At 37.5% G+C, this 14,487-nt stretch overlaps 2 protein-coding genes across 4 annotated transcripts; both read right to left on the bottom strand.

The window, feature by feature from the left end:
- Nucleotides 1-62: 62 nt before the first annotated feature.
- Nucleotides 63-8,204, bottom strand: LOC110377098 (reticulon-4-interacting protein 1, mitochondrial). 2 transcript variants are annotated; one of them, XM_064041541.1, is made up of 13 exons: nucleotides 8,141-8,204; nucleotides 7,842-7,935; nucleotides 6,946-7,026; nucleotides 6,386-6,551; nucleotides 5,542-5,712; nucleotides 4,886-5,026; nucleotides 4,438-4,552; nucleotides 4,091-4,219; nucleotides 3,480-3,601; nucleotides 2,874-3,033; nucleotides 2,497-2,617; nucleotides 2,074-2,193; nucleotides 63-1,750 (listed from the first exon to the last, which is right to left on the bottom strand). In XM_064041541.1, exons 2-13 carry the CDS (start codon nucleotides 7,887-7,889, stop codon nucleotides 1,664-1,666), a joined length of 1,461 nt encoding a protein of 486 aa, XP_063897611.1. In that variant the 5' UTR covers nucleotides 7,890-7,935; nucleotides 8,141-8,204; the 3' UTR covers nucleotides 63-1,663. The 2 variants fall into 2 exon arrangements, with proteins under 2 accessions (XP_063897611.1, XP_063897612.1); XM_064041542.1 differs by lacking the exon at nucleotides 8,141-8,204 and having other exon boundaries at nucleotides 7,842-8,134.
- A 1,091-nt stretch (nucleotides 8,205-9,295) lies between these two features.
- Nucleotides 9,296-12,876, bottom strand: LOC110377115 (trypsin-7). 2 transcript variants are annotated; one of them, XM_021335815.3, is made up of 8 exons: nucleotides 12,691-12,876; nucleotides 12,229-12,370; nucleotides 11,879-11,956; nucleotides 11,430-11,574; nucleotides 10,927-11,037; nucleotides 10,074-10,235; nucleotides 9,680-9,805; nucleotides 9,296-9,446 (listed from the first exon to the last, which is right to left on the bottom strand). In XM_021335815.3, exons 1-8 carry the CDS (start codon nucleotides 12,764-12,766, stop codon nucleotides 9,342-9,344), a joined length of 945 nt encoding a protein of 314 aa, XP_021191490.1. In that variant the 5' UTR covers nucleotides 12,767-12,876; the 3' UTR covers nucleotides 9,296-9,341. The 2 variants fall into 2 exon arrangements, with proteins under 2 accessions (XP_021191490.1, XP_021191489.1); XM_021335814.3 differs by having other exon boundaries at nucleotides 10,924-11,037.
- Nucleotides 12,877-14,487: the final 1,611 nt, after the last annotated feature.

Raw genomic sequence — 14,487 nt, forward strand, 5'->3', positions numbered from 1 at the left:
ATGATTTTACATCACCTAGTGTTTGTACTTTTAGAGTGGGTTTATGAAAATAAAAGATTAAATATTTAACAACATTTATATTTTAAAATAACATTTATCTATCTACATTACAATTTAAGTTAGTTCACCTATCTACCTTTGGACGAGTTATTGAGGTCGGTACAATCAGATACAAGTAAGTTATTGAGATATTTGTCTGGTATACAACGAAATACTCAAATTTTACTTAACTTTAAGTCTTACTTAATAGTATTTCTGTCACGGTAATTTACGTAAGTAGATGGATGGAGAGAAAGAGGAGGACTTAAGAAAAGGTGGATAGATTGCCTGAAAGATGAAATGAATAGGAAGGGAATGAGTGTCAGTATGACGAATGACAGCGAAAAATGGAAGAGGATGACATATTGCGCCGACCCCAAATAAAATTGGGAACAGGGCAGGAGGAAGAAGTGACAGAGATATGATTAAGCAGCTCTTAAAATTAAGTGACATTCAGTATTCGGCCGATAGTTACAAATAATTATTCGGCAGCCTAAAATGTCTATATCATTACAATGTAGCAGGAACTTCTGATTTATGAATACTTAAAACGTGTATGAAAAATGCATTAAAATATATCCAGCAACTTAAAAAACATACATCTTTTACTTTCGAGTTGCCTTTCGTGTTTATAAAATGCATTTTTAAGTATGTATGAATGTTCTTCGACTACAGTTGTGTAAAATTTCAGTCTATCAAGTTTATTGTAAATTATTGTAAAGATATAGACATTTATTGGCTTCTAATATAAATGGCACTTAAAAACAGTATATTTTGGTTAATGGAAGTAGTACTTCAATAATGCAATAAAATAAGTATTAAATACATTTGTTTGCTTTGCACTATCAAAATGTACTAGGACTACATAAAAAGCTGTAGACTATTTAAAAATGGCGAACATTTTGGTGTCTTTTAATTTTTATATTATTTATTTTATTTTGCAATCTTTTGGATTTCAATAAATTGAATATAAAATCTTATTGTTTCTATGTACATTTGAGCACCTATTTGATTTAGTAACGTATATTTAGTAATGTATTTACATTATTTACAGATCTGTTCATATTTCTACAGTCTTGAGATGTTGTGACGCTTGGTGGGTTTTGTTTTACTTCGAGACACAGTTTTTTAAATGTTTTATTTCCACCCTCATGTAAATAAAAGGGTATATTAAAATAATACTTAAAAAGTAAACAAATATTTAAAATCTTTAAAAATAACCAACGTATATAGGTAATAAAAAATTTCACAGCTGGCAAAATGTTGATGTAAATTCATGTGTTGCCATACAATCAAACAAAAAAAACATGATAAATACATTTGATAGAAAGATTGAAAGTAAATTAATTCCAAAATATAATTTCCTTTCAAAGAGTTACTGGCATTAAAATGAAGAACAAAAATAAACCTAAAGAAGGAATAAAGACTTCATGATTGACTTCACATGCGATCAAATATTCAAACACACTTTCCTATATAAAAATTAGGAACAACATTCCACAGGAACATTACATTTAGGTTCCTATATACAGCTTAGGGGTTATGAGGCCCTGGTAGCTCAGGGCCAAATATTCATAGTTCCTTTGACTGGATACCAGGGCACCAGGAAGAGTAAGAGTAGATACTACGGGAAGCGTATGACTGAAGTGCCGATTGCATCGTCGCTGCACGCGTGTGCTAGTGCACTCTCGAACTCTTGTGGCAGATACACCTGTGAAGAAATGTTTTATTCATGTTGATATTTGATATATCAACTGCGTCATAAAGAATCATGTGTGTTCGATTTCAGGTCGGGTAGGTACCAATGCAACTTTTCTAAGTTTATATGTACTTTCTAAGCAGATATTGGACACTAATGACCGTTTCGGAGGGCACCATAAACTATAGGGCTGTCAATTGAACATTTTTGGCAGTCGTTACGGGTAGTCAAAAGTCAGAATGGCTGAAAACTATTCCTTCTATTATGTGATCCTGATAATAATCGTTGTTAAGTCCAAGTTCATAGAAATCTATCTAAAGAGTGATGTGTGTTACCTTATCAAGTATAGGCGCCAATGCCCCACGTTCCACGAGCTTGGTGAGCGTGTCCAGTCCCTCTCGCAGTCTGAACCTGTCCTCTAGCCAGTCTGTGTGTGATCCACAGCCTACCAGCCACTGAAGACAAAAATATAAAAGTTTTTCAAAAGTGTTAGGATTTTTATAAATTATTGATGAGAGAAGTGAAGGTAGAGCGTTTTTAGGCTGTCTTTGGTAACGATTGGCGTTTAAAAAGTGGTGTTTTGCAGCCGAGTCAATAAATATTTTTTAGTTGTTTGAAAGATTATAGCGGCCTTTAATGTTCACTTACACCAAGTACCGAAAAGTTCTAGCCTTACGGCATATTATGACTCTACTGTCCTATAGTCCTATGTATTACAAGACTATCAGAGCAAATTAAAAAAAAACCTATGTACTTACCCTTAGGACCCTGTACGTATAAAATGATGTGGCAAATATGATAGCGAATGGCGTCGGCAGGCGGTCGGTGATCATCGGGCCCGGCCGGATGTCCAGGAACGCTCTGCGCGGCGCTGTCGCCCTGGTAACACGAAAAATTTTAAACTAAATATGAGCAGATATATGCTAATTATTAGTTAGTTACGGTCATCTTTTTCACGGCAAAAATTTGGGTCCCAATTGTCATTTCAATATTTCGTGCAGTTGTAATAGGTTTTCGAGACCAAAAATTAGGACAGTTAGTTGTCCGGTAAAGTGGACAGATAAGCATCGAGCTGTACCCGGTTAGCTGCCAGGTGACTTCGAGATAATTTAGGATAGTGTTATACGAAACGTACTTGAGCAGCGCAGGTTTATTAGCGAGCGCGGCTGGCGGCACCTCTGCGGCGGCGCAGGCGAGCACGGCGTCCCACGGGCCCGTGCGCCGCGCCCGCGCCTCCAGGCTCGACCACGCGCCCGTCTCGCGGTTACCCTCGATATCCACGAAGTCCTGCGCGCCTGGTACATACAGATATGTTTATTGAAAATGTTGCTGATGAAAATTGTGAATGAAATACATAAATTTACGTAAAAATATGTAAACTTATATAAAATCATCGGTGACCGAATTTTTGTAGGAGAGAAATAGAGAACACACTGATTGCAATTGTGTAACGCACACGTTCTACAATAAGTCGGTCCAATTAATTATCTGTCCTATAAATAGCCTGACGTCATACAAACTTCAAAAGAAAACCACTTTGGTGTTTCTTTGTGAAATCTGCGTAGCACCTTACATACTTATTGGAAACCAAATGGCATGCTACCTACCATCCGTCTCCTTTGTCTATAATTTCTCTTTTAACGACTTATTTTTTTGACAATTTCGCAACATTCCTAATTGTCCAATTAAAATCTGATCTTCCATTTTCCCTTCTTATTTCACCTCAAAACACAGCACAAACCCAGATCCTTCAACGTAAGCGCGGCGTGTCGTGGCGCGACGACCGTGACGTGCACGCCCCACGTGCTGAGCAGCTGCACCAGCGCGCAGCCCTCCCCGCTCGCCGCGCCGCATACTGCCACGCTGTAACCATCCATGTGTTATGATAGCCTAGTACATTGCCTGGCCTGGATTCTAGAATGCTGAGCGAGTCGAGGGATAGCACGGAATGCAAAAATTGGCTCTCGTGCAGAGAGAGAGTCGTGTAGAAGAAGTTTTCGCCAATGAAACCTCAAATTGAGAGTAGTAAGTTATCTAAACAGTGATTCATCAAAGTGATTCCTTAAATGGCCATCTTTGTATAATATCTCTCACAGCCAACTGTTAGAAATAGCTTTTCAATCAAACAGCTGAACCCAGGTGGCTGTGGCTGACGCAATTATCTACAAAAGTAGTTTACTCTGTGCAGTGAAAAAGTATGTATTTAGAATCAAAAACCTTATTTTAACAATATAACTACTGAGCTGAGATTCTGTCAAATTATTTAAACATCTACTTGGTGCACTTTTTGGGTAGTTGATTGCATCAGGTGTTGAGGATCTACCAGTAACTAATTAGGCAAACTTTACGTACCGTTTTCCCTTACTATTCTCAGGTGTGTAGGCGAGCTTTCGCAGCGCTATTAGGGCTTCGCCCCCCGCCCAGGGCATGGATGCTGCCGTGTCAGCCGCCATGCCGCGGGGACGCTTGCTCACTCGAGTACTAGGAACACAAGAATAGGTAGAGGTTAATCTGAGTGAAACTGGTGAGAAGGACAGATATATTTTTATCCACATGTCTTCTATATTCAAAAAGGAGATTTTTAAGCATTTCATTTCTTTGTGTGAATTCGATTTGATAGCAAAAAAGTAATAAATGAACTGCTTCCAGCTGTCAAATAGGTACCAGGTACTTATGAATCTACAGGAGGTGCGACTAACCTACGTATAGTCAACAATTCAGTGGCCGCTCCTCCGGCCCATTCACTGACACAACCCCACACTTCATCACCCATCTCCAAGTCTGTGACGCCTTGCCCGACGTCCAGTACAACACCTGCACGAGATAGAGATTTTCTCGTTAAAATGTATGTTTAACAAAATAAGAAAACCCTTCGCTGAATGAAGAATATTTGTTCATGGAGGAAGGAAAGACAGTTATAAGGCAGTTAAGTCAGGCGCCTTCTACTAGATCAAGTATGTACGGCGGGCGTGACCAAAACGATCTACCAGTAACTAACGAGGCATTCGGGTTCCTTGAGACCACTATCAAACATTGGTAATGGTAATTCATTGGTGATTTAGTTAAAAAAATTGATTGAATTGATTTTTTTTTTCTCATATATTTCTTGACCAATGACCAGGCGCACAGAAACGTCAAGGAGCTCACCCGCGAACCCCCTGCCCACGGTGACATGGCCGCGGTACAGCAGCGAGCGCAGCAGGTGAGCTCGACCGCGCAGCGCTCCCCGGTCTACCGTGCAGATGCTGAACGCTTGCACACGGACTAGAACTTCGCCTGTGCCAGCACCTGGAAAAGAAAATTAATCTTAATGGCTACGTTTTAATTTGTTCGTCATAGACTGCCTTAACGGGCCGAAATTGGTTTGACTCAGACAATTTTTTTGCCAAATCTTAACAATTTTTGACGGCGAAAAAAATATATATTAATCTTGAACACATTTCTGAGGACCCTGTTAATTTAAAAACACGTTTTCGAAAAGTTTTCTCGATACAAAAAAAATGTAAAATTACCTCTAAAATGATCTTCCAACAAAAATATCTGTATTATTTATCAACGTACATTGATAATATTTGTAACATTAACGAGTCCACATGTAGATACAGAACTTGGTTAATTTAGATTTTTGATTACTCAACTCATTTTAAAGCTATTAATAAATATGTATGTTACGAACGGCGCGTCTACAGGCTTCTCTCTCTTTCTCTCTCGTACGTATTTACGTATGCGAGTGAAAGAGAGTTTTGGGTGCATTCGGCCTCTTAACTGCTACATCAGTAGTGTAGTGAAGGTACTCCACTCACCCGGTGCCACGGCGTCTTCGACCAGTATAACAGACTGGTCGGCCTGCGAGTGCAGCGAGCGCGCGTGCGGGCCGGCGGGCGCGCGGCGGGCGAGGCGCAGCCCGATGAGCACGCCCGCACTGCCGCCCACCACTGCGCCGCACGCGAATATCAACATGCTGCGGCGCCATACTGGAATAAGAAAAAATTGGATTAGGAAAATGTAGGTGAAATAATACGTACTTTGTTTTAGAGAAGTTAAAGAATGGGATTTAAGAGCTTATTACACTTGACTAAATTCAGTCGTCTAAATGATTCAGTCACTAAATTCAGTCAAATGTAATCGCATTTAGGAAGGTAGGTTTCATTAAATTATTTAGAAACCTAATTAGACAAACCTAATTAGACGACTGAATTTAGTAAAGTGTAATAAGCCCTATAGCTAGGCAACGTTTGTGACACTTCATCAACTATTCACATGGACTATGCCTCTTAAGAACGGTGGTTTTTGATCAGTGCTGTTAACATATGTACGAAGCCTAATTTCTTGATGTGATAGTACAAAGCGCCAGAAATCTATGTTTGAGTCTAGAAGAAAGTAGTGGAGTAGGTCATCTAAGTTTTGACTGGCCGATGATCAATACAATGAGAGTCTTCTTATCAAATGAGCTGCAGGTTTAATTACCTGACTAACAAGCTTACAGCTTACACAACACAAGCAAGGACTTAACAGCAAACAAAAATGGCAAATGTGTTGCTCTCTCCATCAGGCCATTTTTTTTTACAAGCAGCCTCCTATATTAGATGTACTTGTACAGGTCAGAATTTTAAAAAAACCATCAATATGCTATCAAAACATAAGCACCTCTATCCTGCCACAACGCCACCAGCTCCTCATACAGCAGTACGGGCGACAAGGGCGGAGCACCCTCACGGATGCGACGCACGGCCTCCTCGGACCAGGCGGCGACGCGCTCGCGACCCTCCGCGATCAGCTCGTTGTGCCAGACGCTGTGGAACGCCTCGCGGATCTGAAGAGTACGGGCGTAAAGAGGTTTTATTGAAAATAAAAAGTACTTATAGAGTGGTACCAGGAAAGGTTAAAATGTTTTTTTGATGAAATACCTATGTTAACATTCGAAATACGGCGTGAACTTATCTATAGAGGTAACAATATACCTTAGAGTTGGCTGATGTCATTGTTTTACTCCGAAAGGTATAAATAAAATAGATAAGAGAGTACATAAGAAAGTACTTAGGGGTAGTACATCGGAAAGAATCAATTGTGAAAGACAAAATCACTGAAGAGAAATAGTTTGCACCTAACTTTTGCCATGGGTGAGCATCTATGTGTAGCTGCTGTGATGAAGGCTACGCCTAGTCCTCACCAAAGATATATCCCAGTTTAGCAATTTTTTACAATACCTTTTGTATAGCTTCCACTGTAGTCTGGACGACATCCTGAACTCGGGACTTTCCATTATCAGCCGCAGTTTTGGCAGCTACCTGACAAATGGGGGTGGAATAAGTGCTTATAAGTAAGAGAAATATTATAGACTCGATACTCAATACAGTATTGTGTACCATAATGTTTACAGTTGTTGGTGAAAGGTAATTTATGTCACAATTATGGGCCCTGTCGGGCACAGCAAATAACACTAGAAGTAGTTTTATGTATTAGGTTTATTTTAACTCAAGATATATGCTAAATATCTGGCCCTTTTTGATGATTTTATAGTGTTTATTAAATGATTAAGATCTTAGATCTATTATGCATACAGTTGTTAATTTCATATAAATTTTTATTTCACATAATGTAAGACTGGAGACTAAATGCAAGGAAAATATGAATAATTTTACAACAAATTGTATTTATTACTGTTCTCATGGCCATAACAATAACAAGTTGGCATGCAAATAACTTGTTTGTACAATGAACTGTAAATACCTACATTATTGTTTCTGTTTGTATGAGTAAACCAGGTATTTGGCACAAAATCTCAACTAATTTCCTTGATGCTAAATTAGACCAACATTTGTAAGTGTTTGTACTGTATTCATAGTATTAGAAAACAGCTTTAAACAGGGCTTAACACTTTAAAGACTAAAATAAATGAATTATATAAGCCCAGGGTCATTAGCAGTTAAAGTAGGGCAATGACATTTCATTGTCATAACAAAAACAAACTCCTACTTGGTTTAAACATAACATAATGAAAAACTTTCAATTTCTAAATAGTTCGCTAAAAAAATGACGTGAATAACCGACGCACTTTCGCGCGAAACTACCAGGATGTCATAACTTTACAAGAGTTACTTACATGCAGTGCTTCGAGTTTTTCACCAGCTCTGTGCTTCAATTCATCCATGTCAGAGCTTCGCAAGCCGAGGGAGGGTCAGCGTTAACCGCTCAAACTGTTAAATCACATCCAAAACCTTAACCTTTGGACACAATTCGGCCTAAATATTTGCAGGCCCAAAATAGACTGAACGTCATAACAAACACTAGCGCTAATACATTTTGTGACAAAACTTTATACTATAATTCAATTTTGCAACGTTGCTCATTAACGGTTATGTCGGAAAACAGCTTAAAGTTACGTAAAATTTAAATTATTACCTTATCCAAACATAACCTCTACGTATTGTTTGACATTTGCATTTTGAAATCGAATTGACAACTTGTCATCATATGACTCTGACAGCATGTCGTTACAACGTTCCGTTCTTCCGAAAACATATCGCATATATTTATAAAAAAAGGATTGCCTGTTTGCGGCAACGCGCTTCGGACGGAAAAAGTTGGAAGAGTACGAAGGAGGCCTATGCCCAACAGTTGCACAGCATAGGGTAATAAAACACTGTTTATTTAGACTAACAGACTACAAGGAATTAGGTTTTGATTTGTTATCTTCTCCAACTGGATTCGTAGTCTGAAAGTTACTCGTGTGCTTCGAGCGCGGTTTACTTTCATCCAAAGGATAATACTGCGCATATCTAGGTCTATAAAGGTTTCATGCCGGTTCTTTTCTATGGGACCAACTCCTTGGGTCCATACAACTTTTCATAATAAATAAATTAAAAAATACCTCTACTAATCTTTGGAGAATGTAGATGCTACGCAGTACAAGCCTTTTTTATTAAAACTACTAGTAAGTGTTAAATCCATCAATACAATATTTTAAAATATATGCTTTGATCAGCTGATACAATAGCTAATCTACTACCTACATACAACGTTACAAAAAGAAAGGTACCTATGCATGTTCACGCTAAGGACACCGTCCGTCGTCCTGACAAGATATCACTTTTGTCACTGCATGTACATGTACCCTACTACATGTGGATAACGGACTGCACTTCATACTTATTTGATTAAAGTAGCTGATAGTCTATCAGACACTTTGTCTTCCAAATAATAAATATATGTACCTAAAAAATATTTAAAGCCAAGATTAAATTCCACTTATCTCTGCATATCCTTAAACCCGACTGCTGGGGTTTTTAAATACTGAAACAATCATTCATCTGCGCTGATCAAGTCTATGATGAATTTTAATATCTACATGTAGGTTTTCACAGTTAGATTGCTGTGTATAATTCTGTAGGCGTTTTTTATCACCACTTTAATATCCCAAAGTTGCATCCCATTGGATTGAAAAAGGTTCCTAGCTTTGAACGCTGTCTGTCATTAAATGGAAGGGGAAAGAGACATTTAAGAAAGTGACAAAAGGCAAAATAAATCAATTTGTCTGTGAATAAATACACATATGTGTGTAAATGCTTTAATTTAATTTCATGTTATCAAATAGTATTTAATCTTATTCCATATCGAGAGGGATCACATTTTCTGTACTGTCAGCGCTTTCCGCGTGGTCAGGAACTTCTCCAAGCACTTTGTCAATCCATAACCGGCTGTAGGCTACCTAGAGAAACAAATCATCATAGGTATTAATTAGTTTACCTCTTACTTGTTATGAACTCCTAGTACAACTATATACCTGAGAACACTAGATACTACCATTACTCCGCAAGTGTCATCATTACCCACCAATCGGCTTGTGAAGTGATCATAGATCTTGGTTTCAACTTCATTATATTAATCCACAGCATATTATGTATATAGAATTTATAAATTAATTGCATTATTGAAAATTACCTTAGCAAAGACTCCTGGCTTCGACTTGTAGGCGCATTCTTCAGTACCAGAAAACAGTGCTATGCCGAAAAGTGTGCCAGCGCGGTTCAGTCCACTAAAATGTACCGCCGGGTCACCTGTGTCACCCTGGTACCAAAACATTGAAAATATTGTTACTTTCTTTGGTCAAGGTATCATCATAATTTGGCAATTCTACGTAACGGAATTTCGGCGGCGAGTTGCGAGTGGGTCGGTCGATCGGAAATCGATAGATATATTATAATGGTTGTAGTGGGGCTGTAAGGAAAGAGACAACACGATTCTTGATAATTCAATGTTCAAGAAGTTAATTAATCTGATCGAAGTAAATAGAGAGTGAAAGAGTACGGTAATCCGTAATTGGTGAAATACTAACAGCACACAATGCAACGCCTTTTATGACACTCTGCAGACACATATTGTCATGTTGTAAATGATAATCGTTCCCGTAGATTAGCCGACATTCAGCTCTAGGCACCTCTCGTACTATCATTCGCCGCAACTCTTGATTCTCGCCCTCGCGGATTTGTCCAGTCACCTGTCAAACAGTTTTGCACAATAAATAAAAATATAGAAACTTCTTCTACGCTTCTAATGCCCTAGTACTATTAGATTAGAAGTAACGTAACACTTGATCCTTCACCACGTGCGGTGAATGAGTCGATGTGGTCATCAATGTAAAGTTCCTTGAACTTTTTTGTATTTGGGTGTTAACTACTGTTTACTTCTATCGAAATAATATCACTCAGCTGTTTATCAGCAGTTTATCAGTGCGATAAAGATAGAAGATTTGATTTGTGTAATTTTTTGCATAAATGAAGAGTTTGGCAATAACAATAAGGTGTGGCCTTGGCGGATTGCCCAAACAGCTGATAGACAAACACCTTTCAATCATGGTTACCTAGTACCCGCGGAAGTAAATACCAGATTGATGATCCCCAAACAATATAAAAAAAGTACTTAACGATTTTCACTCGATTATAATGAAGGTCAATCAATGTAGTTCGTTGAACCACGTTGAACTTAGAAACTTGTAACTCTTTTGTGTCTTTACTGTAGATATTTATCTAAATCACCAGAACTATCGCTTTCTTTTGCTGAAGTGGCCAGCAATTTTCCGCTCGGTATATTTTATTGATTTTGAGCTAACTTTACTTATTTTGAAAGGGATGTTATTCAAGACTTCTTAAATGAGCTGTTAATAGAAGCCAATAGTTTGGTATTACCACAGAACCATATCCAGTGACCACGGTTTCCCCAAACGACGGGGGTAGGTCAGCATCAGCTATTGCCAGCGATACGGGCTGCATCCTGCTGTTTGGAGTAATCGGAAGATTCACCTGTAATACCAGGACAGCATGAATACGAGGAAACAATTATGTGCATCAAAACTTAGCTTAGATGTTTAGGGTAAAACGACTACTTAAATATTTAGCAGTTTTTTCCTTATTAGTCGAAATGTTCTGGGAAACCTACCGAGATGATTTGAAATTGAAAGAGACGGTAAATTCTAAGGCTGCTATGAAAATAATATCGTCATGTTCTTGCAAATCCGAAACTAAGTATTTTTTCTTCTGCCGATGTTCCCAGTACCTACCTACATAAACCTTTTTATCCACATCAACATTTTTCAGCTTTTACGCGGACTCCCAAATAAACCTTGGGTCTCAGGTAACTACGACAAATTGAGATGGTAGCCCTAATAATAACAAAACAAAGTATGTATAATTACTTTGACCATAGCCAGGTTATGTTCAGGATAGTACTGGTCCATCCTGTAGTCCGGGTGTCGTCTAATCTCCACGACTGACAGTATTCGGCCGCCGAAGTCCCGGAATACCGATCCCATGCGAACTGATACTTCTTCTTTTGTTACGCTGTTAGATAAAAAACCGTTTATTTAAAAGAAAGAACCAATTGAGTATAGCAGATATGAAGAAAATAGGGTTAAAAATAGGGTTTTGCTGTCTGTCCCATAGCCAGAAATGCCAGAATTTAAACCATTTCAGCAGCTTTTACTTTTACTATATGTACTTTTGCAGAGCCTTTTGAAGATAAAAATCATGTCACTCCATTTTTGCAGGTAAGATACTAATAGATACTAAGCTCGGTTCCAGAATCGGTGAGTATGGGACACAATAGGAAAGGTAATATTAATTTTCTGGTATTTGTAGTACTTACTAATCGAAGCATTGTGCTGCAGTGAGAATCCATAGCTTTCCGACGATAGCTCCACCACACCAATGCTTTCCGTGTAGCCTAAAAAATATAAGAATTCTTTACTTAGGGTAAAGTTATACATATTCCTTTATCTTTTCTTATTGGTTTCGTGATAACCATTACTTTTGTCTATCTCATTTATTTCATCGTTTTCAATGACATCATTCATCATTGTCACTAAATGCCCCTTCAAAAAATCTCCATTACCTAATATTCCTGTCCCTTACTTATTTATTTCTTTACCTATCCAAAAACTTTCAAAAAGTAGCACTTATGGCGTGAATTTGTACGGAATTCATAAGTTTACTTACCTCACTGACACGGTATACGGGTAGTCTTCCAGGCACACGAGCCCAGTCTCTGTGGTTAGTCTTTTTCTCCTTACATGAGTGAGGTCTTCTTCCATCTTAGGCGGGAATTCGCATTCTAACTCTGCCTTCACCGTGGTCGACGCTGAAACATTCGAAACAACTCTTGCAGTCTTCTGATCTCCTAGTCTTGGTGAACTTTCTTTATAAACGTGCTGTATAAAAAAACTATGAGATCAATGAACGGTGAATCACTTGTACATTGTTAAATTGTTTACGATTGATTCAGAGTATTTTACGTTTTAGTTGGTTATTTTTTTACGTTATTTTACGTTTCTTATGTTAATTTTCTGAATTCAACTATCAAGGTTTTTTTTATCTGCCTAGCTAAAGAGGATTTTGTAGTCTTTTTTTTATTTAAAAAAACGAAAAGTGAGATTTATTCATTAAAAAATTCCCTCTTACCACTTTCTACAAATAAATTACGATTATAATTAAAACTTAAAACTAAAAAAGAGGTTAAGAACTGCATGCACTTCATATCCTTTACATGTACTAAAAATGGTTAAAAAAAGTTCACATTATCTATTCATATTTGGAGCACGTTGAAAATCGTGTAAAGTTAACGAGAAACTAACGTTTATGAACAATCTAATCGCAAGACCACGAATAGTTATTCAAACAATAATTGTGATTAAGTAACAACGTATTGTTCGTGGCACAATAGCGGAACTTTTTAAAACAAACGTAAAAAAATTAACCACTTAATCTTACTTGGTTCGTAACTTGTAATTACGTATGATCTCATTCTAAGTTGTGAATGTTAATGTTTAATGTCCCATGGAGGTTGGTCATCGGAAGAATGCATAATATTTTATATTGACTCATTAATAGTATAGGCACAGAATTAGGGTCCCGTATTAAAGGTGAAAACGGGTAATAATTTATATTACCTAACATCATCAGAAGCTAATGCGTTCTACAATCTATCGACCATTTTTCGAAGATTTTTTTTTAGAGAAAAATTATAATTAATTTGCAAAGTTAAGCAAGAAACAACTGTAGGTAAATTGAAGGAAAAGAAACATGCAAAAAAGGACTTCATTAAATGAAAAGAAAGGATCGAATGACGTCATGACATGGTGAAGTAGAAGGATAGACTCAATGGACCATTGGTTTTGAAAATGACAAATACATAGCTCGAAAATATAAGAAACAGAACCCAACTAGTAGAGCTGATTTTCTAAGCATTGTTATGGCTCAGCTCACACCTTGCTTATCTATCTAAGCATTGTTAATGTTATAAAGCCTACGTTTTGAATAATAGAGACATTTTCCCATCAAGAAGACCTATTCAGTAGTACTACTGATAGATATTCCCATGTATTTCGTTCTAGCGTATACTAGTACCTACAGACTTTTGTACATAGGTATGTGACTATGACCCTTAAGATTGGAAATGCCGACTCCATCTGGTTTTCAATGAAAATTTCAAAGGTAAAAGTGTTGTTTTCAATCTATTTGCTAAATAAATATTATTTATCTAATCCTGAGAAAATGCCGACAAAAGTATTAAGGAGAAAGTAGTCAATAACGTAACGTAGTTTATACAAAAGCTGAACAATAGCATAATGGATGGAACAGGTGGCCATTTGCGTCATAGCTGAATTGCATACATATTACATAGGCATAGGTAACATTAATTTAAGAGTTTAGAAAGAGGTTTGCGAAGGGGTAACGGGTTGCCCGGTTAACTGTTTTGAGGTCAGAAAGGCAGTCGCTCCTTGTAAAACACTGGTACTCAGCAGCATCCTGTTACACTGGAAGCCGACCCCAACATAATTGGGAAAAAAACTCGGGAGATGATAAAGGGGTTAGCAAATACAGCAAAATAAAAGAAAATAAATCCATACTCCTATTGGTATGGAACAGAGGTCGATTGTTAGGTTAAATGGAATGTTCCACTGCATATTTTTTATTCCCAAAAAAGAATATCGTAATCGAGTTTGCATTGTTTCAGCTGCAGAATGTGTTTTTCATAGGCACATTTAGTCTTTTGATTTGTTTGTTGTACCTATTGGTATTGACTGCCATCTCAATAAATTCACTTAGTCTAAAAAGTAGGTATTTAATTATTCTGTTTTGAAACAACAGAACAGCCCAAACAAAAATTAATTTATCATTATTTGAAAAATTGGCTTTTCATCGCGGTTTCAATACCGTCACACGGGAAATACTTCCTGAAACCAATTAAAAAACAGC

Source organism: Helicoverpa armigera, chromosome 25, assembly GCF_030705265.1.
Source record: "Helicoverpa armigera isolate CAAS_96S chromosome 25, ASM3070526v1, whole genome shotgun sequence".
In the NCBI taxonomy this organism is placed as follows: Eukaryota; Metazoa; Arthropoda; class Insecta; order Lepidoptera; family Noctuidae; genus Helicoverpa; species Helicoverpa armigera.